The 25,287-nt window shown below is 45.4% G+C and overlaps 1 protein-coding gene across 1 annotated transcript in view; it reads left to right on the forward strand.

Annotated features, from left to right (window-relative positions):
* SLC12A8 (solute carrier family 12 member 8) overlaps positions 1 to 25,287 on the forward strand; it is an 838,951-nt gene that overhangs the window by 353,480 nt on the left and 460,184 nt on the right. Inside the window, exon 4 of the mRNA XM_078682439.1 lies at positions 2,692 to 2,883. Within this exon, the coding sequence (XP_078538565.1) occupies positions 2,692 to 2,883 (192 nt within the window). The remainder of the gene's footprint in view (positions 1 to 2,691; positions 2,884 to 25,287) is intronic.

A 25,287-nucleotide genomic window follows, 5' to 3' on the forward strand; every position in this document is an offset into this window, starting at 1 on the left:
TGGTAATACTGTTTGTTAAGTGTTGCCTTTGATAAGCTATAAAGGCCTCGTCGAAATTCAAGTGGAGGAATACCAATTATTACCGACAGGTCTGCCAATAAACCTTTATTTGCACTGTAGTTAATTGTTGGTCTCCAGGTAGCGTGGTATGAGTTTAATCCTTTTGACTCTAACTAGCCAGTATCCTTGTTCTGCCCAGCAGCCTCTCTCCATTAGCGCTGGGTCACGCCTAACATTCACTCACTGAAACCAAGTAATGTGCAAGATACAAACCACTGACGGCTTTCATGAATACAATCGAGTCTTAAGAACATTATCATCAACCTTGCATAGCACTATAAATGCAACTTCTGCATCTCACTGACAGCCCCTTAAACTTCTAGGGCATACATACTCTCAACAACCTACTCTTGCCACCACAAGCAACCATCACACTGTTTCCATTCTCAGCAGCAGACATTGCCTATTACTTCTCTTCCAAAGTGACTACAGTTGTAGAAACCGTTTGTATGCACTACTCTTGCACCCGGCTGGTCCTCCAGCTGTACTGGGCCAGGCTATCTGTATTCACTAATACATTGCTCAGCAATAAATCCTTATTCACAACTCTGCCAGTCCATCGTGCACTCTTCCTGACACTTGCACCTTGCTCTCAAACTACCAATCTTTTTGGTCTCACTTTTTGCATTCTTCTCTACGTAACCTCTTTTTTATTCATGCACTTAAATCTGGTATTTTCAAACGTTACATCTGCCGTAGTGCTACCTATATTAAAGAGAGCCACACTAACTTTATTGTCTCAATGTATTGTCGTCCAGCATCCTAGCTTCCTTTTTTTCCAAAAAAGAGGGACCTTGCTTTTAATCTTTTTTGCTTGTTTCTAAATTCCTAAGAAACTAGTCAATCTGGTTGCTGTGCTCTTCGCTCCACTGAAATTGCCCGCACGCAACTAACTTTATAACTATTGCACACCACGATCATTTCTCTTCTGTCATTATGCTCACTGACCTGTATGCAGTCTTTGATACAGCTTATCACCATAGCCTGTTAGCAACCAAAGTGACACACTTTAACTTGGGCTCTGCCCTTAATTCATTTTGTTCCCACCTTTTTGACTGATTGTATCTTCTGCTTTGTCAATAGGAGTCCCACGAGGCTCTGTTCTGGGTTCTGTCCTGTTCTTGGATCTCTCTTACCACCTATGGCTGATGGCTTAACAGCCGTACGTCACTGACTGTCCCTACATTCACTCATGTTGAATCTGTGAAAGACAGTGGTCCTGTAGTTTCCCTCCTCATCCTCTGCTACTACTTCTCTTTCTTTGACAGCCTACTTCCTTCCTGAAACCCCAAGCTTCATGTTCACTGCCAGAAGCCTTTGTGTTCTCTCGAGCACATATTTGCGGCTAAAATGTTTCATTAGAGCCACAATCACCGCTGAATGGTACTAGATTCTAAACATATGTAAGATCCGCTCTTACATATCATTCCACATAGACAAGGCACTTGAAGGGCTTACTACTGGGCTTCCACAATGTCTTTCTCCCACTGGATAAATGCTTACATTTTACCATCGGAACCCTATTCACACTCTCAATGCATATAGACCTATTTTTCACTGTGGTCGACAGGTTTGCTGGCTTTCTGTAAAAAATAGAGTCCTTCCCATGTTCTTACATTGGTTTACAAAGGTATTATTGGTTCATCCCCAGGCTACTACTCAAGTATCTTAATGCAAATTGCCCATATCTACAACCTAAAACCAGCCCATCAGCACGTTCTACCTTCACCCACACCGCTGTGCAGCTTCATGATATGGGTCCTTCTACCTGCGAGGACTATTCCCCTCGGCTACTCGCTTCCATTCGCCATCAAGACAAACCCGCCTTTGAAGGACTTGAAAACAACTCTAAAAAACACTCCCTTCTGTCACTGGAAATTACCAGTGGTAAGCTTCCTTTCTGCTCTCAACCACGCAGTAAAAATATGCAAATATTAACCTTAGTCTTCCTTTTGTTTAGTGTTGTAGTTTGATATGTGATTTTGTTGTTCGTCACTGCAATTCAGGATTAACAATGGTGCTTACTTGTTTATGTAAACCACCTAGCCTATCTAAAGGCTTGCATACCAAAAAGAAAAAAACTCTTGTACAACATTTCTGATCAAACTCTTTTCAAATAAATACATAATTGAATAAATTGGGCAGCAAAACCTTTCAAACTGGCTGTCTTCCTTTTTCTGAAAAGTGTACTCATAGTTAATTGACCCCCCCATCAAATCCGTATTGGTTTTTGGCTCTGAGGTAACGTGAGCTAAAATGAACTAACGCTGCGGAAATGGAAACCTTGCGAGTGTTCGAGAACTTGATAACTGCCCTCAAGAGGCTCTCCCAATATCCTAACATACCTACCTAATATATGTTATCCTGAATGCGAATAGGTGTTACTGGTAAGTTTTTCTTATTCAGCCAACCCTTCAGAGTATTTTATATTTTTTGTACTGTTGGGTGAGTAATCTGCTGATACCAGACCTTTGATTGCAACAGTTCACGTTTGGTAGCCTTTAATGGGGTCTCCCCGACAAGTGCAAGAATGTTCTCTGCTTAGCTGGACAGTTCAACTATTAACTGACTGTCTCCTTCGAAGGGGGCTTACTATATGTAATTTGAATTTTTTTCCCCCTTTGTCATTAGGGGAACACCGGCATCCTACTGGGCATGTTTCTGGTGTCCTTTGTCGTCCTGGTTGCCTTGGTGACAGTGTTGTCTGGCATTGGTGTCTGTGAGCGATGCAGCATCGGAAGCGGAGGGGTGTATTCCATGATCTCGACAGTACTCGGAGGCAAGGTTGGCGGGACTGTTGGACTTCTGTATGTTTTTGGGCAGGTAAATAGTCTTGTACTGAGAGCCTTCAATACAAACGTCCTTTAAGCATATAAACTGCATTTGGTCTGCCCCGGAAATTGCATTTCAATATTCTGGGGCAGATGTATCAAGATTCAATTTTGCGATTCCTAAATAGCGATTTTTAAGGAATCTCTATTTAGAAATCGCAAAATGGAATGTATGAATAAAATCGCTATTTTTTTGCGATTCCTTACACTTCCTTATTTGCGAATTCGCATTTTGCGAATTTGCAAATAAGGAATAATTTCCCATGCATTCCTATGGGCCAGGAGGCCCATAGGAATGATCTTGAACTAATTCTCAAATTGCGAATTCGCAATTTGCTAATTGCAATTTGAGAATTATTTCAAGGGTGCAGGGGTGTCTTAAAGACACCCTGCTGCACCCCTGAAATGTACATATGTGTGCATATGGCGCACATACATGCCCCATGGGCATGTGTGCGCGTCACATGCCACCTTTAAAAATGCAAAATTGTGCATTTGTTGAGGACTTCGCAAATTACCATCAACTACAAGTTGGTGGTAATTTGTGATTCCTTACCCAAAATTCGCTAAGGAAAAATGCTTCATACATAGCATTTAAGGAATTCTGCAAATTTCGGCCTTTGCGAGTTGCAAAACGGTTGATACATCTGCCCCTTAGTCTTCTAAAAAAAAGGCAACAGGCTTGGAAACTGTTTTTAAGTATGCTGGAAAAAGCAAAAATATAATAGAGGATTTAATTAAGATTGCTGTTTGAAAGGCCTGGATAGCGTCCAGTCTAGGGCTGTCTAATCCTGCAAAATACCAAGTTTCCAAGTTCAATCAGCTCCTCAGCAGGATTGGCAAAATACAACCTAACAGGTTATTGTGAAGATGACATTGACGTCAAAGCTTAGTGAATCTCTGAGAGTGCTGTATAACGTGTGGTTGAGAGAGTGGTGCATGCTAAATATGTCATTCTCCTCCTTTACCTGAATTAAAATTGTGATGAACTGTAGAACAATCATCTACTATTGTACTAATTGGATTTGAATATAACTGTTCCTTATGTATTTCTGCCTTTACATGAGGCCTAGATTTGAACTTTTTTTACGTCTCTCCTACAGACAGCTCGGATGAGAGCTGTTGTCACCACACATATACTTGCACTCTCTCTTTCTCTCTTTCTGTATTTTGGACACCCTCTTTCAGCCAATGGATACTGTGGTTCAGCTGGCATTAGCCATTGGCTGAGAGAACTGCCTAATAGATTTTGTATAAGGACAGACCCTCTTCTGGCATTCTCGCGATTGGCTCAAAGCATCCCTCCCATCTACCAGCCATTCCTGCCTTCTGCTGTTCCGATTCTTTCCACCCCTTTTCCTCCCCCTCGCCATTTACATTTTTTTCTGAGGGCGTGGCAGATGGAATGCACTACAGGGTCACTCGCTTCGATTTTTGTGCTTCTCCACGCTTAATATTTATCTTTTTACTTTACCATTCCAAAATGTGCAGCAGTCAAGGTAGAACGGTAAAATAAAATAGCTAAAATAACCATAGTGTGCGAACAACGTGACACTCTTATCTCTCCACCACTGCCAACATCCCTCTCACTCCACAACCCTGTCATGCCCATGAAATCTCATAATGCGGTTATATTGTCCAGGGCGTAGATTTTATGAACATCAAACCGGTTAATTCCACATAACCACTACATGAATATAGGTATACTACTTGGTAAATAGAAGATATGCATGCTTCGCACTTTCGCGATATTCATATGTCAAAGCACTAATATGATAAAATAGATATTACATTCAGCACAGGATTAAGCTGACCATCCTCTTGAACACTCTACTGCGCACATTATGCCGGCAGGCCAAAACGCGCTAACAGTAAACAGTTCCATTACCTGAAGCAGGGCACCGCATAATGCCTCGGCCCTCAGAGGTACCTGACCAATGGCAATTTTTTTTTAGCATACACATATTAAAGGCACAATGAAATTAAAATTGTCGTCTCAGGTGACAGAGCATCAAGTTGTTCATAGTCTAGAATCCTCTGCTGCGCACATTGTGCCGGCAGGCCACAACGTGCTACAACAAACAGTTATCTTACTTGAAATCCAGGGCACCGCATAACGAACCGGCCCTCCGAGGTACCTGAACACAGGCAGCCTCACCAAAATTCATCTCAGTCCTTAAATGAAGTATTAAGGCAGTAGAGTTGAGGACCACTGGCAGGCCAGTACCTCTCACCGCCAATCCACTGCACACTTCAATCACACCCCGTCCTGGGGTCCATCCAGTCGCTCAACCTCCCTTGTTGAGCATACCTCTTTGTTGTTAACTATCAGCGCTCCGCCACAGGGTGAGAAGCTCACCGGCTCACTCGCCCTCCCCCCTGGCGCAGACTGTGCTCTAGGATATCTCTATTCCTTTTGCCGACAGATGCTTTCCATTGTGTTGGAACAACTCCTTTCTCTCCAGATGTAATAATTTATGCTGAATTGTACCCATAGAAGAGCCGCTTAAGAGTTTATTTATTGAAGAGTTCAGTTTCCGCACAGAGTTATTAATGCCCTTAGCTGAAGCCCCACCAAGCACCTCCGTCCTCCGTATCACCTCTGACCACAATATCAAGGTAGTTGGTAAATAGTGCCTAATCCTAGCCAGGACTGAAAACAAAGGCTCCCGTACCCCTGCCTGCCTAGAGGCAGCATGTCTTCCTCGCCCACGTGTATAACTAAAATGACCGGGAGAGGCACCTCTTCGGATTCTACCGCCTGTTGAAGTTGGACGAAGAGATCCTGCAATCGCAGGCCCCACACTCGAAGCCAGTGATGTGCAAAACCAGCGGCCCTTTGTGCTGCCTCCAACTGGACCTGTGAAAATGCTGCTCCGCACTGCGAATCAAGGAATACCCACACCAACATGTATGCACTGGTTTGCGGGAAACAACTGCAATAGAGAAAGAATCTGTATTAAGACCCTGATTGATAGGTACCCGGGGCATCATTCCTCCCCTTAAACGGGAATGCCTGGCGTACCGTTGAAAACATTCTGACTGCCACAACCCCCTTTTTTGATAATCCCATTGCCGCTGCTGTGGTGGCTGCCCCATTGCGAAAGGAATGGGAGCTAAACTGCATGGAATCCTCCCCTAGATATGTTAATACCTTCCTACACACCTGGGTAAACTGATATCTTGTCAATGGCACACCCTCCTTGTGCACTCGAAGGCTAGCACTGGTCGTACTTTAAGGTATTCCTTCATCAGTTCTACTGCACAGTATGCTACCTGATGGTCCGTATACAGTTTCAGCCATGCGCCTCTCCCACGTGGGTCTGTTGTTGACCGCCGGATTCTTATATGGACCACCCCCTCGCCTAGAAAGACCTCCGGCAATCCTAATCCACCTTCTCCAGTATTAGGGTGTCTTGCATAGATTCACATGCTTGAATAATTCCCCTCCGTCGAAGTGGGAGTTCCACGGTACACAAAATAGTAGTAATATACATATTTATATGTATATGTATATTGATGATGTTTTATATATATATATATATATATATATTACCTACTGGCGATAGCCAGTAGGTATATATAGTTAGGATTGTTTTCCATAGGGAAATCGCAACATTCTATTGGGAATACCTTTGGCGCCGGTTGAGGAATCAGCCTGAATTTTTCAGCAACTTTGCCTCGTGGCGCTCCGGTCCTTCCCTGAAATTTTGGGGGGGGATCCATCAAGCGGGGGCCGAGATAAAAGGGGGGTCCCAAAACGTGTTTTCTCCATGTTAATTTCCATAGGGCGGTCTGTCGCACTTTTAGCTCGAATGGCTGAATGGATTTTCACCAAACTTGGCAAAATTGTAGGGACTGGTAGCCCGATGTGCCTTTGCTATGTCTCAAGATATGTGCTCCAGTGGATTTTGAGTAATTTAGGTTAAAAAAAATGTATATATCTATAGCAGCTTACCGGTGAGCTTACCGGTACGCTTACGGTACGCGTACCTCTAGAGCGCGAGCTGCATTCTGATTGGCTGCCAATGTCTGTCAACACTCTAAAACAGAAACTGTTGGCAGCCATCTTGTGCCTCGGTAGACTGAGGCACAGGAAAGCAGAAAAACAAACGTGTAGAACTCAAAAAAGGGGCAGGGTAGAAGCACCCCGACCCCCTAGACCTGCTCAGGGGGTCCCACAAGGACCCCCAAGGCAAAAAAAATGTTTTTTTTTTTTAAAAGTCGCGGGGTACGCGTACCGGTACCGGTACGCGTACCCCGACATTTACAAGGGTGATTCTACTCTGGCCCCTTTGCGAGTTTCACACCTTTGTTTCACTGCTTTCTTGTGCCTTGGTTCTAACAAGGCACAAGATGGCTGCCAACACTTCCTGGTTTTGAGTGTTGACAGACAGTGGCAGCCAATCAGCATGCCTTCCCGAGAAAGCTGCATGGTCATTGGCTGTCAACACTTCTAACCAGGAGGTGTTGACATCTATCTAGTGCTTGTGTTGACAGACAGTGACAGCCAATCAGCATGCCTTCCCGAGAAAGCTGCATGCTCATTGGCTGTCAACACTTCTAACCAGGAAGTGTTGGCATCCATCTTGGGTCTTAATAGACTGAGGCACAAAAAAGCAGAAAAACAAACGTGTAGAACACAAAAAGGGGGCAGGGTAGAAACATCCTGACCCCTTAGGGTGCTCAGGTGGTCTCACTCGGATATTAATATATTTAAACGTTATCCGCTAATAGAATTAGCATTTAAAAAACCTTTGAAATTCACTGAAAAAAACCATAGGTTTCAGGCCATATATAGTTAGGAATTACTATTTAAAAAACCTTTGAAATTCACTGAAAAAACCATAGGTTTCAAGCCTTATATAGTTAGGAATTAGCATTTAAAAAACCTTGCAAATTCACTGAAAAAACCATAGGTTTCAGGCCCTATATAGTTAGGAATTAGCATTTAAAAAACCTTTGAAATTCACTGAAAAAACCATAGGTTTCAGGCCTTATATAGTTAGGAATTAGCATTAAAAAACGTCTGAATATATAAAAACGTTATCCGCTAATAGAATTAGCAATTAAAAAACCTTGCAAATTGACTGAAAAAAACATAGGTTTCAGGCCATATATAGTTAGGAATTAGGCACAAGAAAGCAGAAAAACAAACGTGTAGAACACAAAAACGGGGCAGGGTAGAAACACCCTGACCCCTTAGGGCTGCTCAGGTGGTCCCACTAGGATATTAATATATTTAAACGTTATCCGCTAATAGAATTAGCATTTAAAAAACCTTTGAAATTCACTGAAAAAACCATAGGTTTCAGGTTTGAGATGTCATCAGTGATGTCATCAGTGATGTCACTGACCATGTCATGAATGATGTAATATGTGACATCATCAGCAGTGGATTGCGAGTGCGCGAAATATAGTTAGCCCAACTAACTATATATGAGCAATTTCAATGGTTTTGTATGAGTAAAATGTCCAGCTAACTATAACACCACTAAAACTTATAGTTTTTTTAGTGAATTTCAATGGTTTTTTAAATGCTAATACCTAACTATATATGACCTGAAACCTATGGTTTTTTCAGTGAATATATATATATATATATCCAAGCTACCAAGTACCCAAACGTACAAGGAGCACCCTGACCTCAGCTGCACACAAGGAGCCTTAATAGGTAAGCACGCCTCAAACACAACGATTCCTTTCACTGTTCAAAATGCCCTGAATGCCTGACGCGTTTCGAAGTGTCCCCACTTCTCTTCAGAGGCTTCGGCAGTTTTGAAAGAGCGCTTGAGGCACCACACCCTTAATTGCATAGATGCATGCCCTGGATAGGACTTATGAGACTTGTAGTGCCTCACGTCGCGCAAATGTTCAGCTGGTAACCTTTCAAGCCCACAGATGGGCCAAGCTGTGCGTGATTCGTGCAAGATCCATACGCTGCTGCCCCACGTTATCGGCCCATTATTCATCAGACCGCATGGCCCCTGGTTCTTTCAGGGTGGTGCTCCTTACGCGGCAGGGTGACCGCTTTAATATCCAAGCTACCAAGTACCCAAACGTACAAGGAGCACCTGGACTCCAGCTGCACACAAGGAGCCTTAATAGGTAAGCACGCCTCCAACACAACGATTCCTTTCACTGTTCAAAATGCCCTGGATGCCTGACGCGTTTCGAAGTGTCCCCACTTCTCTTCAGAGGCTTCGGCAGTTTTGAAAGAGCGCTTGAGGCACCACACCCTTAAGTGCATAGATGCCTCAAGCGCTCTTTCAAAACTGCCGCGATGAATGCCCCGCCGCTGTTGCGGACCTTGGCGATACCGACTGGGTGGTCGCCGTATAAGGATGAGGTGCTGCTTTGAAGGCTGGTAATTACAACAAAGTTATTCTCATCGTACTACAGCCACCAACTTGGATGTTTATGAACTTTAAGCACAGCATTTATGCCCACTCACAGGAGGAATACCAAATCGAGTACTACGAAGACCAAGAGGCTGCTGTAGCAGCCACGCCCACTGAGGCAGGAACTTCTTTATAATGACTGCTCACGGATGGCATTTTTGCTTGGTAGTTGAAGTCAGTCTTATGACGAAGGGCGGGAGCCCGAAACGCGTCGGCGTTTGACATTTTACAAAGTTTGTGCTGCTGGCGGTGCATCTTCTTTGCTGCAGTCTTCAAATAAATGTGCAGAAAATACTCACCCGTGTGGGCTTCATCTTTGGAGGCAACTCTGTGTGTGTGGATTTTGAGCGGCAAGCCTGGCCGCGATGAATGCCCCACCGCTGTTGTGGACCTTGGCGATACCGACTGGGTGGTCGCTGTATAAGGACGAGGTGCTGCTTTGAAGGCTGGTAATTACAACAAAGTTATTCTCATCGTACTACAACCACCCACTTGGATGTTTATGAACTTTAAGCACAGCATTTATGCCCACTCACAGGAGGAATACCAAATCGAGGACTACGAAGACCAAGAGGCTGCTGTAGCAGCCACGCCCACTGAGGCAGGAACTTCTTTATAATGAGTGCTCACGGATGACATTTTTGCTTGGTAGTTGAAGTCAGCCCTATGACGAAGGCGGGAGCCCGAAACGCGTCGGCGTTTGACTTTTTACAAACTTTGTGCTGCTGGCGGTGCTTCTTCTTTGCTGCAGTCTTCAAATAAATGTGCAGAAAATACTCACCCGTGTAGGCTTTATCTTTGGAGGCAACTCTGTGTGTGTGGATTTTGAGCGGCAAGCCTGGCCGCGATGAATGCCCCGCCGCTGTTGTGGACCTTGGCGATACCGACTGGGTGGTCGCTGTATAAGGACGAGGTGCTGCTTTGAAGGCTGGTAATTACAACAAAGTTATTCTCATCGTACTACAGCCACCCACTTGGATGTTTATGAACTTTAAGCACAGCATTTATGCCCACTCACAGGAGGAATACCAAATCGAGGACTACGAAGACCAAGAGGCTGCTGTAGCAGCCACGCCCACTGAGGCAGGAACTTCTTTATAATGAGTGCTCACGGATGGCATTTTTGCTTGGTAGTTGAAGTCAGCCCTATGACGAAGGGCGGGAGCCCGAAACGCGTCGGCGTTTGACTTTTTACAAACTTTGTGCTGCTGGCGGTGCTTCTTCTTTGGTGCAGTCTTCAAATAAATGTGCAGAAAATACTCACCCGTGTGGGCTTCATCTTTGGAGGCAACTCTGTGTGTGTGGATTTTGAGCGGCAAGCCTGGCCGCGATGAATGCCTCGCCGCTGTTGCGGACCTTGGCGATACCGACTGGGTGGTCGCCGTATAAGGACGAGGTGCTGCTTTGAAGGCTGGTAATTACAACAAAGTTATTCTCATCGTACTACAGCCACCCACTTGGATGTTTATGAACTTTAAGCACAGCATTTATGCCCACTCACAGGAGGAATACCAAATTGAGTACTACGAAGACCAAGAGGCTGCTTTAGCAGCCACGCCCACTGAGGCAGGAACTTCTTTATAATGAGTGCTCACGGATGGCATTTTTGCTTGGTAGTTCAAGTCAGCCCTATGACGAAGGGCGGGAGCCCGAAAAGCGTCGGCGTTTGACTTTTTACAAACGTTGTGCTGCTGGCGGTGCATCTTCTTTGCTGCAGTCTTCAAATAAATGTGCAGAAAATACTCACCCATGTGGGCTTCATCTTTGGAGGCAACTCTGTGTGTGTGGATTTGAGTGAATTTCAATGGTTTTTTAAATGCTAATACCTAACTATATATGACCTGAAACCTATGGTTTTTTCAGTGAATATATATATATATATATCCAAGCTACCAAGTACCCAAACGTACAAGGAGCACCCTGACCTCAGCTGCTCACAAGGAGCCTTAATAGGTAAGCACGCCTCCAACACAACGATTCCTTTCACTGTTCAAAATGCCCTGAATGCCTGACGCGTTTCGAAGTGTCCCCACTTCTCTTCAGAGGCTTCGGCAGTTTTGAAAGAGCGCTTGAGGCACCACACCCTTAATTGCATAGATGCATGCCCTGGATAGGACTTATGAGACTTGTAGTGTCTCACGTCGCGCAAATGTTCAGCTGGTAACCTTTCAAGCCCACAGATGGGCCTCGCTGTGCGTGATTCGTGCAAGATCCATACGCTGCTGCCCCACGTTATCGGCCCAATATTCATCAGACCGCATGGCCCCTGGTTCTTTCAGGGTGGTGCTCCTTACGCGGCAGGGTGACCGCTTTAATATCCAAGCTACCAAGTACCCAAACGTACAAGGAGCACCTGGACTCCAGCTGCACACAAGGAGCCTTAATAGGTAAGCACGCCTCCAACACAACGATTCCTTTCACTGTTCAAAATGCCCTGGATGCCTGACGCGTTTCGAAGTGTCCCCACTTCTCTTCAGAGGCTTCGGCAGTTTTGAAAGAGCGCTTGAGGCACCACGCCCTTAAGTGCATAGATGCCTCAAGCGCTCTTTCAAAACTGCCGCGATGAATGCCCCGCCGCTGTTGCGGACCGTGGCGATACCGATTGGGTGGTCGCCGTATAAGGATGAGGTGCTGCTTTGAAGGCTGGTAATTACAACAAAGTTATTCTCATCGTACTACAGCCACCAACTTGGATGTTTATGAACTTTAAGCACAGCATTTATGCCCACTCACAGGAGGAATACCAAATCGAGTACTACGAAGACCAAGAGGCTGCTGTAGCAGCCACGCCCACTGAGGCAGGAACTTCTTTATAATGACTGCTCACGGATGGCATTTTTGCTTGGTAGTTGAAGTCAGCCTTATGACGAAGGGCGGGAGCCCGAAACGCGTCGGCGTTTGACTTTTTACAAACTTTGTGCTGCTGGCGGTGCATCTTCTTTGCTGCAGTCTTCAAATAAATGTGCAGAAAATACTCACCCGTGTGGGCTTCATCTTTGGAGGCAACTCTGTGTGTGTGGATTTTGAGCGGCAAGCCTGGCCGCGATGAATGCCCCGCCGCTGTTGCGGACCTTCGCGATACCGACTGGGTGGTCGCTGTATAAGGACGAGGTGCTGCTTTGAAGGCTGGTAATTACAACAAAATTATTCTCATAGTACTACAGCCACCCACTTGGATGTTTATGAACTTTAAGCACAGCATTTATGCCCACTCACAGGAGGAATACCAAATCGAGTACTACGAAGACCAAGAGGCTGCTGTAGCAGCCACGCCCACTGAGGCAGGAACTTCTTTATAATGAGTGCTCACGGATGGCATTTTTGCTTGGTAGTTGAAGTCAGCCCTATGACGAAGGGCGGGAGCCCGAAACGCGTCGGCGTTTGACTTTTTACAAACTTTGTGCTGCTGGCGGTGCATCTTCTTTGCTGCAGTCTTCAAATAAATGTGCAGAAAATACTCACCCGTGTGGGCTTCATCTTTGGAGGCAACTCTGTGTGTGTGGATTTTGAGCGGCAAGCCTGGCCGCGATGAATGCCCCGCCGCTGTTGCGGACCTTCGCGATACCGACTGGGTGGTCGCTGTATAAGGACGAGGTGCTGCTTTGAAGGCTGGTAATTACAACAAAATTATTCTCATAGTACTACAGCCACCCACTTGGATGTTTATGAACTTTAAGCACAGCATTTATGCCCACTCACAGGAGGAATACCAAATCGAGTACTACGAAGACCAAGAGGCTGCTGTAGCAGCCATGCCCACTGAGGCAGGAACTTCTTTATAATGAGTGCTCACGGATGGCATTTTTGCTTGGTAGTTGAAGTCAGCCCTATGACGAAGGGCGGGAGCCCGAAACGCGTCGGCGTTTGACTTTTTACAAACGTTGTGCTGCTGGCGGTGCATCTTCTTTGCTGCAGTCTTCAAATAAATGTGCAGAAAATACTCACCCGTGTGGGCTTCATCTTTGGAGGCAACTCTGTGTGTGTGGATTTTGAGCGGCAAGCCTGGCCGCGATGAATGCCCCGCCGCTGTTGCGGACCTTCGCGATACCGACTGGGTGGTCGCTGTATAAGGACGAGGTGCTGCTTTGAAGGCTGGTAATTACAACAAAATTATTCTCATAGTACTACAGCCACCCACTTGGATGTTTATGAACTTTAAGCACAGCATTTATGCCCACTCACAGGAGGAATACCAAATCGAGTACTACGAAGACCAAGAGGCTGCTGTAGCAGCCATGCCCACTGAGGCAGGAACTTCTTTATAATGAGTGCTCACGGATGGCATTTTTGCTTGGTAGTTGAAGTCAGCCCTATGACGAAGGGCGGGAGCCCGAAACGCGTCGGCGTTTGACTTTTTACAAACTTTGTGCTGCTGGCGGTGCATCTTCTTTGCTGCAGTCTTCAAATAAATGTGCAGAAAATACTCACCCGTGTGGGCTTCATCTTTGGAGGAAACTCTGTGTGTGAAGATATATATATATATATATATATATATATATATATATATATATATATATATATATATATATTAATTCAAAATCCCGACTCCCTTCTCGGTAAGGAAACACACGGACAACTTCTTGCTGAAGACGCGTTTTATTGCAGATTCAAAGCAAAAATACTCGACGCGTTTCAGGAGTTCACCTCCCTTTCTCTCGAGTAAAAGTGTCAGTGATTCCGATACGTTTTTTAAACAAACATGTGATTAAGTGAAAAATAAACATAGAAAGCAGACTCCCGCTGCTACCAAAACGTAAAAAAGAAAGTGGTTTGCAAACAAAGTAACTGATACACTTAAAACAGCGAGTCAAAAATTACACAAAATGAGTATGGCGGAAGCAGAACTAGTACATTCACTAAGGGTTCTAGCAGAGGAGGTAAAGGAGACTAGTTGGAGACTAGTTGCCCCTATGATGAATTCAGGAAAGAGAATATACCACTAGATATGAGTTCTAAGAGCAGCTTCAAACCTAAATCCACTTTCCTCCCCCAGTTAAAAAATGAAGTAATTGACGTTTTCGAAAGGGGCATGAAGAAAGAGTTGCAAAACATCTCTAAGCAAAAACACAAATGCTGGAATAACATCAACAATCAGCAACGTAAAGCTTTACTAAATTTGAAGAATGATCACAGTATAGTGATAAAAAAATCGGACAAAGGAGGTAATGTAGTTGTGCAGTCTAAGTCAGACTATGTGAAGGAAGGTTTGAGACAATTAGCAGATCAGACAAAATACTGCAGAAGTAACCGCATGGAATATGAGGCATCACTCAAATTATTCCACACGTTGCTCCAGGAATGGAAGGGGAATGGACTTATCGAAACAGAGGAATTTAGGTTTCTTGAATGTAAGTTCCCTAGGATGCCAGCTTTATATCTTCTTCCGAAGATTCATAAAGATCGAAACCACCCCCCTGGGAGACCAATAGTGTCGTCAATTGGAAGCTGCTTGGAGAACGCTTCACAATATGTGGACTTTTTTCTGCAATGTTGGGTACAAGATCTGCCATCCTACATAAAAGACTCGGGAGAATTTCTTAAGTTCATCGAGTCATTACAATGGGATGACAGTTACTCATTACTGTCATTGGATGTAGTGGGGTTATATACATGCATTCCCCACACACTAGATCTGACAGCCTGCAAACATTTTCTCTCTAGGAGATCAATCTCCTACTTTCACCACACTCGAATGCTCCTCAAGATAATGGAATTGTGTCTGACCCAAAACTACTTCCTCTTTGATTCTAAAATCTACAGACAAGTCCTTGGGACATCTATGGGGACTTGCTTTGCTCCCAGCTTTGCTGGTCTGTTCATGGGACATTGGGAGGAGGAAGTAGTGTACAGGTCATCATGGTACAAAGAAAAGGTCATCAAATGGGTCAGATAAATTGATGACATTTTTATTGTGTGGTCAGGCTCAGAGATGGAAGCTAACAACTTTGTAGATGAGCTCAACTGCAATGTATTCAATCTGAAATTCACAAGCCAATGGGCCAAGAATAACCTAGACTTCCTTGATCTTAGATTAAGTGTTGAGAACAATAAATTGGAAAGTTCCCTCCACAGGAAAGAGACAGCAGGCAACAGCCTGCTACATGCCAGAAGCTGTCATCAAAGCTCGTTGGTACAAAGCATACCAATAGGAGAACTCCTCAGAGCAAAACGAAATTGTAGCACTGCTCAAAGTTCTAAGAACGAAGAAAGTGTGATGGTTGAAAGATTTAGAGCTAGAGGATATACTGAGAAAATAATCACCAGAGCCAAAAATATTGTGGCAGAAAGAAGCAGAGAGTCTCTGTTAATCTGCAAAGATAAAATGGAGGAGGACAGTGTAAATAACAAAACACGTTTCATCACCACATATAGCAATCAAGCTTTTATGATCAAACGCAGCCTAAAAAAATTGTGGCCAATTCTGCAGACTGATCCTGAAATTGCAGAATATGTGGAGACTTATCCTCAAATAACTTTCAAAAAAACACAATCATTGAAGGACATGTTGTGCAGTGCTATCACAACGGGGAAAGAAAGAGTAAAAGGAATACAAGGATTTTTTCCATGTAGGAGTTGCAAAGCTTGCAAGAATAGTAAGAACTGCAAGGAGGCAAGACTTTCCCCAAAAATTGAACCTTTTGTGATACAGGAACACACTTCGTGTAATACGGAGTTCGTCGTATATGCTCTGTTTTGCCCATGTGATAAGGCCTACATAGGCAGTACAAAACATAAAGCCAAAATCAGAATTTTAGAACATTTGAGAGCCATAAAAAACTGTGACAAAGCTTATCCTATGGCGAGGCATTTTCAGGAGGAACATCATCAGAACCCAAACTTATTGAGATTTTGTTTCCTGGACATGATCAAACATGATGACAGAGGGGGCAACAAAATACAAAGACTCCGTAGATTGGAGTCCAGGTTGATTATCAAATACCAAACGACAGCGCCAATTGGGCATAACTACGATGAGGAATTAGAAACTCATCTAGGCTAAAGCATAGAGTTATTGTCACATTGGAACACTATTGACCTGGAACAACAAGGAGAAAAATAAGAATGGTTAGATGTGTAAAGGGACGAGAAATAATTTATGTTAACTCATATTCTGAGAGAGAACTAATGATAATTTAGCTAACAGATGTTTGAGAGAATGTATGTGCTGAAGCCAATTTACAATATAACCACAATATACGAACCACTCTAGGAATGAGGACTTAGAGGCTGATGTGCATAAATTTTGTATCCCTATTATGATTGAAACAGTTTTTTCATTTTTCACAGGGTGTTAGAGTATTATTTGATAAGGGGTTAATATATATTGTTTCTGTTTTAACATAGATACCTATGAAATGAAGAAGAGGAAGACATGAAGAAAAGTATCAGCCTGAACGTAGATGGATAAAATAAAATACATAATGTGACATTGACAATATAAGCCCACTTGGGCAAAAGTACGGTTAGGAAGGAATTCCCAGGACGAAAGTATCATAGATAAGGAGGCACGCTAGTCTAATGGCTAGTCTTAAGAAGTAGTATACACCCTACAGTGAGGGTCGGTAAGAGGATACGTAAAACCCGGGAAACCGAGAAAGAGGAAATATGCCTAGCACGAATAAATTATTGAAATTATATGGACCAAAAATAATTTGGCTTGGAATATAAGAAAAGGCTAAAGAAATTTGGAAATCACGTTGTATATGGACTAGCGATAGTCTAGGGTTTTGAACATTAACGTTATTAACTTTAATTTGACATTCTGTCATGAACCGATTGTAAAACATGCAAATGGCGTTTATTAATTGTCACCAAGCAATGAGAATTATCAGGAATGTATAAAAGGGCTGAACAAAGGAATTTAACTATATAAGTTTCCTCTTATTATCAAATCACGTTTTGGTAGCAGCGGGAGTCTACTTTCTATGTTTATTTTTCACTTAATCACATGTTTGTTTAAAAAACGTATCGGAATCACTGACACTTTTACTCGTGAGAAAGGGAGGTGAACTCCTGAAACGCGTCGAGTATTTTTGCTTTGAATCTGCAATAAAACGCGTCTTCAGCAAGAAGTTGTCCGTGTGTTTCCTTACCGAGAAGGGAGTCGGGATTTTGAATTAATACACAGGCTCGCTACCTACACACGGACCGCCCTCGCAAAGAGGCTCGAGGAAAGCGGTGCCTGGCGGCTGCCAGGCAAATTTGAAATTTATATATATATATATATATATATATATATATATTACTACTATTTTATGTACAGTGGGACTTCCACTTCGACGCTGGGGAACTATTCAAGCATGTGAATCTATGAAAGACACCAATACTGGAGAACCACAGTTTACACGTAATTACCTTTTATTCTTCACCTTGTTTAGATGCTGCCACCAACTCAGAGACACGCAAGGCCCCAAAAAAGGCAAGCAAGTAAGCCAGGCTGAATAGCTTTACCTCATATTGACAATAGCACAGGGTTTTGCATCCTAAAATCTTTAGTAGGATCTCTAACACCATGCAAACCGGCGAAGAAAGCAATGGCAGACAACTGCCTCCACACCAACAAGAGCGACTTTCCTTGATTCTTCTGGGCTACAAGAAAACCCAGAACCCCTTCTGTTGTGAATCTGTTTTGCTCTAAGCCTGCTCCGAACATCGCGCTGTACACCTCCCAAGCCCTCTTGTACATACGTTTTGTCTGGGGTGCCAATGCTGCTGTGATTAGGTTTGCGGCGATGGGGCACCAAGCCTCCATAACTCCTCCTGGAACTCCGCCATCAATTGGTCTGTTTGCGGCCTCCGTGCCCTGAACTCTGCCATCTTAAACCGAGACAAAGCGTCAGCATCTGTATTATCCACACCAGGTACATGTTTGGCAGCAAAATGCACATTATGCAAGATACACAGTCTTCAACAACCGTAGCACCAAAGGGCATTTCGCGCTTTTATTATTAATGGCAATTACCGCAGACATACTGTCTGACCAAAAAATTACTCTTGTGTTCGCTAAAGAGGCCCCCCAAATGTGTAAGGCGACATTGATAGGAGACAGTTCTAGAAAGGTGACGTTGTGTGTGAGCCCTGACATAACCCGTTCCTCTGGCCAATGCCTCATGCACCACCTGGAGCCCAACACTGCTCCAAACCCTATACTGCCCACTGCATCCGTATAGAGGGCCAACTCACTGTTGTTGCACGCTGGCTGCTGCCATAACAGTGTTCCATTGAAGTTATCTAAGAACCCTCACCATGACTCCAAGTCCTCCCTGACATCTGCCGACAACCTTGTATGATGGTGCTTAGCCCGTAGGCCGGACATCGCTCTTGCTATGTTTTTTGAAAGCACTCTCTCCATGGGAATCACTTAGTTCAATTGGCCAACCAAGACCTGCAGCTGATGCAAAGTAACCTTCTTGGCCGAAATGCAGGCGTTAACCGCCTCTTTGAAAGCCATCCCCTTCTCCTGTGGCGACCTACACTCTCCTGCCACTGAGTCTATCTCAATCCCCAGGGAACATAAACAGGTGGTAGGACTTTCAGTCTTGGCTTCAGCTAGCGGAACTCCCAATGCCTGGACAAGCTGCCGGAAACCTTGCAGTGCCCTCCCACACGCCTGACCACCCGGGAGACCCATGAACAAAAAGTCGTCCAAGTAAAGTACTACATCGTCTGATGACACCAAGTCTTTCACCGCCCATTCCAGAAATCTGCTGAATGTCTCAAATACCGAGCACGCTATGGAACAACCCATGGGCATACACAAGTCCACAAAAAACTGTCCCTCAAACGTGAATCCCAGCAAGCGAGTATCCTCTGGGTGAATGGGAAGAAGGCGGAAGACAGACTCTATATCTGTTTTGGCCATTAGCGCCCCTTTGCCTAATCTCTGCAATTTTGCAAAGGCCTTGTCAAAGGTGGTGTACCGTACTGTGCACAAAGCCTGGTCCAAACCATCATTTACCGATCGCCCCATGGGGTGAGACAGATTGTGAATCAAACAGAATTTGTCCTACTCTTTCTTTGGCACCAACCCCAGGGGCGAACACACTAAAGATACACAAGGTGGAGCATTAAAAGGACCCGCAACCCTGCCCGGGCACACCTCCCCCATAATCTTGTTCCGGACCAACTCTCGTTGTTGGAGAACTGACTGTTGATTTTTCTGCGGGACCGATAAAGAGGGTGCGCGGGAAGGAATGCCGAACCCATCCTTGAACCCATAATACAGCATGGAAGCATCTTCTTGATTATTGTATTTACTGAGTAGGTGTGTGAGAACATGCATGCGAATTGGCGAAGGACGCACAGGATTATTGCTTGGTCAGTATGCTTTTAAAGGGTGTGCGCTCTCTCTGCTTGCTTTGTTTTTTTAAAACACTTGAACTCCAGATGTCCCTGCCCCCGCAGAATGAGCAAATGTGTTTAAACTTACAGGCCGCCCCTTTGGTACATTCCGTCTTGTTGTACTGCCAGCAGGCCAATATTTATCTCCCAAACTTCTGTTGAATCGAAAGGACTGAGTTGATTTCCCAGGTGCCTGAGCCATATTAAACTCTGCATGCCAAATATTGATCTGCCTTTGGTCCCATGCTATCTCTGGTCTGACAGCTTTCATCTGCCTAAATTTAGTGTCGTACTGCATACAGGCTGACCCTTGGAACTCGGAAGCTGCCCTGTGTTTGAGGTACAGGTACCCAAACAACTGAGGCGCTAACACAGGTGTCTTCTCAGTTAATATCGCCGCATAGATAGAAAACCCTGTTACCCAATTCCGCAAGGACCATTCCACCCACACCGTTTTGGGCTCGAACTAACTCTCTTTAGTTGCATTTAGATGACTTAGGACCACCCCTGCGTTGATCAAATCAAAAACGTTCACAAATTCCCCCCTGTGAATTTTGTCCCTCGTCTCCAACGGAACATGCCATGCAATCGCGGAAGAGGGGGCCAGCGCCAAGGATGTAGACCCAAATAATAAAGGAGTCACCACTGGGGGTGATTGTACTACACTCGCTCCCACTGCAGACAGTGTGGTAGCAGGCTGACCTACCTCCAGGCCCACCGTTACTGGAGTACCACCTGTCTGTGCCCATACTTGTGCTGCCACCGCCCCTTGTGTTCCTGTTACTGAGAGTGGTCCGAGTGGTGGTATAATTGGCGCCCCTCCCAACGCCACTGGGGGCTGATGGGCAACAGAGGTCCCCGCCGCTTGCAACCCCCCTGATTCTCCAGAAGGCACCCCTGACCCATGTGTTTGCGGTACCATTAACCCTGCCACATTCCCCTGGGGCTGCAGGGCCGCAGCGCTACCTGCCGCCTGCGACACTACTGGCGCACCCCCACTTGTGGAGCCCCCACAGATGCTGCTGTTGTGGAGATCACCATGATGCTCTGCCCCCCGCACCCACTGTCATATTTAGCACGGGCCCTTGTGCTGCATGGTCTGTGCTATGCGCCGTCATGTCCTGGCTGATAGACTCACCCCCCACAGGAGCCACTGTTGCAGGTTGTGTGCGCGACTTGTCCTGTTGCCCCGCTCTATATCAAGCTGGGACTTTCCTCTGCCTCTTTGGTGCCCTGCCGTCCGGCTGTTGCTCTGACTCGCCGGCCAACTTTAGAAGTGCCGCCTCCATGCCATGGCGCTTAATTTCCGTCCAAAGCTCACTCAGGGCGTGAAAATCCTCCTGGGCCACAGGCTTCCGGGAAGTGGTGGAAGCGCATGTAGGCGCCATGTTACAACCTGCTAGCGGAAACAAAAGATCGTTACCATTACGAACTCACCATAATTCCACCCCATACCACCTGATGGGTACCACCCCTCTTACCCCGCTAGAGTAGTGGGCAGTGGCGGACCGTCCATTGGGGGCGTTGCCCCCCCGCCCACACCTTCAGCTCCCTCGGCGTACTACTGCTGCTCTGAACTGAAGTAAACTCTCAGTTTACTTCAGTTCAAAACGCCGAGGGACAATGCCTGTCAGTCAGCATGATGCAGGACCGCCCACCCCCTTCAGAGTCTGAAGGGGGTGGGCGGTCCTGTGTCATGTTGATTGACAGGCAAAAGGCATTGTCTGGGGCAGGCAGCAGCACACAGGTGCGCATTAGTGGGGACAGAGGCACATTTTTCAGCCTTGCCCACGCATGCGCACTTGTGCCTGCTGGCTGGCGCATGCCCATTAAAAGAGCGAAAACTCGCCCTCCTAATGGGCAGGCGGGCAGAAAGCAACAATGCCCTGTGTCAATACTGGTGCTGCTCCAGCGCCAGGATTGGCTGAGGACGGAGGGCGGGGTTCCGGTTTCCGCTCCAGTGTGAAGGCGCGCCAAGGTCCCAGAAGAAGATGCGGCGCTGACCAGCGGCGGTAAGGTAAGTGCGCAACTTTGAGAAGTGGAAGGTGCTGGGGCTTTCCGTGTGGGGCAGAGTGCAGGATAGCGGCATGGTAACGCTCCCACGCTTTAATTACACACTTGTGCAGATACCCCTCTCCAGTCTCCACCCAGTGCCTGAGCCAGTAGATAGACTCCGGGATCAGGTAGTTCGTGTGGGACTCCTCAAAACCCTGCAAAGCCTCGTCCAATTTACAAGCTCGCAGTGCCAATGGGGGTCTGGGCTCGCCTTCCCCTCGGTAGAACACTATGAGTATGCCCTGGCCCTGCACCTGACCTGACCTTTCCCAGCTTGCACATCTGCTTCCAGAGATCCCAGACACACTAAACCCCTTCCTGCCCTCCTCCCCTACACCCACCTGGCACCCTGACAGGACATCGTGGGACCCCTCCCCTGGCCCTTGCACCCCAGACGGCGACCCACCTGCCCACACCCCTTTGCAGAAATTAACTGTGACTGATGGGGTGACGAGACTAGTATGGCATCTGGGATACGCCATCCCACTTGCCTACCATGCCCCCCTTCCCTCATCATCTACTGGAGGGGCTCTCCTTCTCCTCCTTCCCTGTCCCTATCCTCCCACGGTCCCACTCTCCTGTGGATGAGGCCTGTACATAGCCTCTAATGCACCAGCACACACCTGAATCTGCTCACCGCAGCATTGCCACCGCGAGCATGATACCGCATCTAGACACACCCCCTAACACACCCGTCCACCACGGGACACCCCCCTCTTTCCCCAAACCTCGTTGAGAGTCTTGCTGCCCTGGGGACATCCCCGCGAGTACTACGCTGGGTGTGCTACCCTGACCCACAGAGGACCATGAATCCCCCATCGCTTATGACACCCACCCTCTGCTCATAGAGCCCAACGCCACAGACTCCGGAGATACACGGTGCAGTGCAGAATGTACAAGAACATCCCCCATGGTCACAGATATTGTGGACATTCATAATAAGCAAATTACAAGTAGACTGGTCCATTTTCCATATTTTGGTAATGTTCAGTCAGGTAAATTTGGAATTATCGACTTCTTGTTTTAACTAACTACCAATCTACACCTAAATGTGCCCTACGGTGCCCTTCCGAAAGGGGTGTTATTTTTGGATGGGCTCTGGCCTGGGTTTGTTCTATGTATGTAATTAATTGTATGAAGTTTTTCTGCTTTTTGTTCCCACGCACCTTCATATGCGCTGGAAGTAGGGGTGCTGGGGGTGTTGCAGCACCCCAAATATTCAGGCTCAGGTTCAATAGGCAAATGACTCAGGGGACAATTAGAGAGGCAGGGACACATTGCGTTGTTACTAGAGGGACGAGAAGGAGGACCAGCTCATTTCCCTGCTATCCTCGCGGTACGTGCCAAGCCATTCTCGTTCTGTGATGTTTCTTCACGCCCCAACCCCTCTCAATGTGTATGTTTATCTGGTAGTATGAGGAGGTTAGGCTGTGTAGTACCTACCTTTTTGTGTACACCCACACTGGCTTCTCAGAAAAGGTACGTGGTTACCAGTGCAAAGCAGCTGTATTATTTAATGGCAGTCTGACAATATATGCATGTATTTCTTTTCAACCTTCCGCCCGCATACGGAGCTGTCATCAATGCAGGTTTTGCATTCTGCCTCCTGGTCTCCTCAAATTCGATTCTGCTTCTCCCTTCACTCACAAGATGTCATCTGTTGTTTTAGGCATTACTGTTGGTAGGTGATGAGAGAGTAGCTTTTGTCTGTACTGGTCGTGTCATCTTCAGTTTCATCGCAAGAAGGGTATTGCATGTTCTTGCATATTGTTGCTGCTGAAGCCAGGGCTGCTCACAGTTAGTTTTATGCTAGTTCCATAGGTTGTGCACTAGTGTTAAATATATTACAGTCCAGGGTGTTTAATACTGCTGTTTTGGCCACTACCTGTGTTTTTCAATGAGTAGGCCTTTAGCTGACGTCTAATAGCATGTATAGACAAACACAGATATAGTGTGTGCATAAGACGCCGGTTCTGGGCATAATCCTCCGTGCTCCCTATGCGTGTTTTTGCTTGCATTGCATGAGCAAATGTTTTTTATATTGCACAAACCAGTTACAAGTGTACAAGTGTGTTCACAAGTCAATATGGGCAAATGATATCAGCATACGCAAATATTGTCCTGTGTCCTCTATAGGTCATAAAATTTGGCAATTTCTCAATGGATGATTAATTCAATTGTATTGCTTTATTATCCTTCCTGCTTTCTTAAATTTGCTTGAAAATGCACCATTTGTCCACTCTCTTCCCAAACTTTTCTCGAGGGGAGAATGTTACATGCAGGGTTATAAGGTGTACACGAGTATGGTGACCAGTTACTATTACACACTATGGGGAGACAAGAGGATAAGAAGATAAGGGATTATACTTCAGCTTTGTCGATTAAAGATATGTACTATATTGCTTTCCGATTATAAGTCCCCTGAGGAAGAGCGCGGCTCAAAATGCATCGGGCATAAAACAGTAATATCATATGGAATGTAAACCTATGAAGGAATGTTATGATTAAAATAACAAACAAAAGAAATAAATGCAACTTTATTCAACATTGAACGAACTGTATTGATTACATTGAGAAAATAGTGATAATAGAGTGCGAATGTGTAGTGAATCTTGTGGTCAAGAAACACGCATCTATAAAAATACTAGAAAACACGTTAAGAACATATAGACAACAGGAGAAAGTAATGACCACTATTACAAACGAAATTAGAATTTTTCACAACCCTAAGCAGAAAGCAGATCCTAAAATTATCTAGTAACATTTTTATGGCTCCTATGCACTTCAGTAACTTATTATATGTTCAGGTGAAACAGTGGCGAGAGGTGAAAAGGGAATACTCTTCCACAGAGAATGGACTTTATTCTGCTTTTACTAAACAGAATACTACTTTAAAACAATGCCAGTAAAACAATAATGATCAGTCTCCTCAAACCCATTTTATGCAATCACACGGAAACCACTTGTGAAACCAACTATGCTCAGAGTCAGTTCAAAAGCCTCTCTGGCAGGCTTCTATTGTCCATCATATCTGCTCCAGTTGTTGCATGGGCCTCTTGATTCATGCCTCCCATGAAAAATAGTGTTTTTCAGTACCCGTTGGAGTGCCCTCCTGGCAAACACTCACAGCTCATTTGAAAGTCTCAATGTCTCAAGGCAGTGCACCAATATCTCTCCTCTGCGGCAGGCACTACAGATAGTGTGCTCTTCATTGATCAAGGGCACAGATCATCTAATGCAGATCCGGGTCTACATTCTCAGGCTCCGACACTCATTACTCAGTGTCAGAGAACGCTCAGGCTGCTCTTTCATGGGCACCAGAATGTAGTGCCTTTTTCCAATCTTGGATCCTCCGGTGCACTGCACTTCCGTTGGAGCAAAGGAAAAGGGGGGGGGGTGTGGCCAAAACTCAGGCCAAGGGACTCAAGGGACTGCACACTGTCAGAGGTTACCAGTACATGACAGGCGCTCTTTTGCACTGAAATTCTGGTTCTGTGATGTCCAATGCCATTTGATGGAGCAAGTGCGATGCTTTAAACAGTTCATTGTATAACAAGGGGACTGAAAACAGGTGGCCTGCAATCTACAAAGGAGTGGCC

This window comes from Lissotriton helveticus, chromosome 3_1 (assembly GCF_964261635.1).
Source record: "Lissotriton helveticus chromosome 3_1, aLisHel1.1, whole genome shotgun sequence".
Lineage (NCBI taxonomy): Eukaryota > Metazoa > Chordata > Amphibia > Caudata > Salamandridae > Lissotriton > Lissotriton helveticus.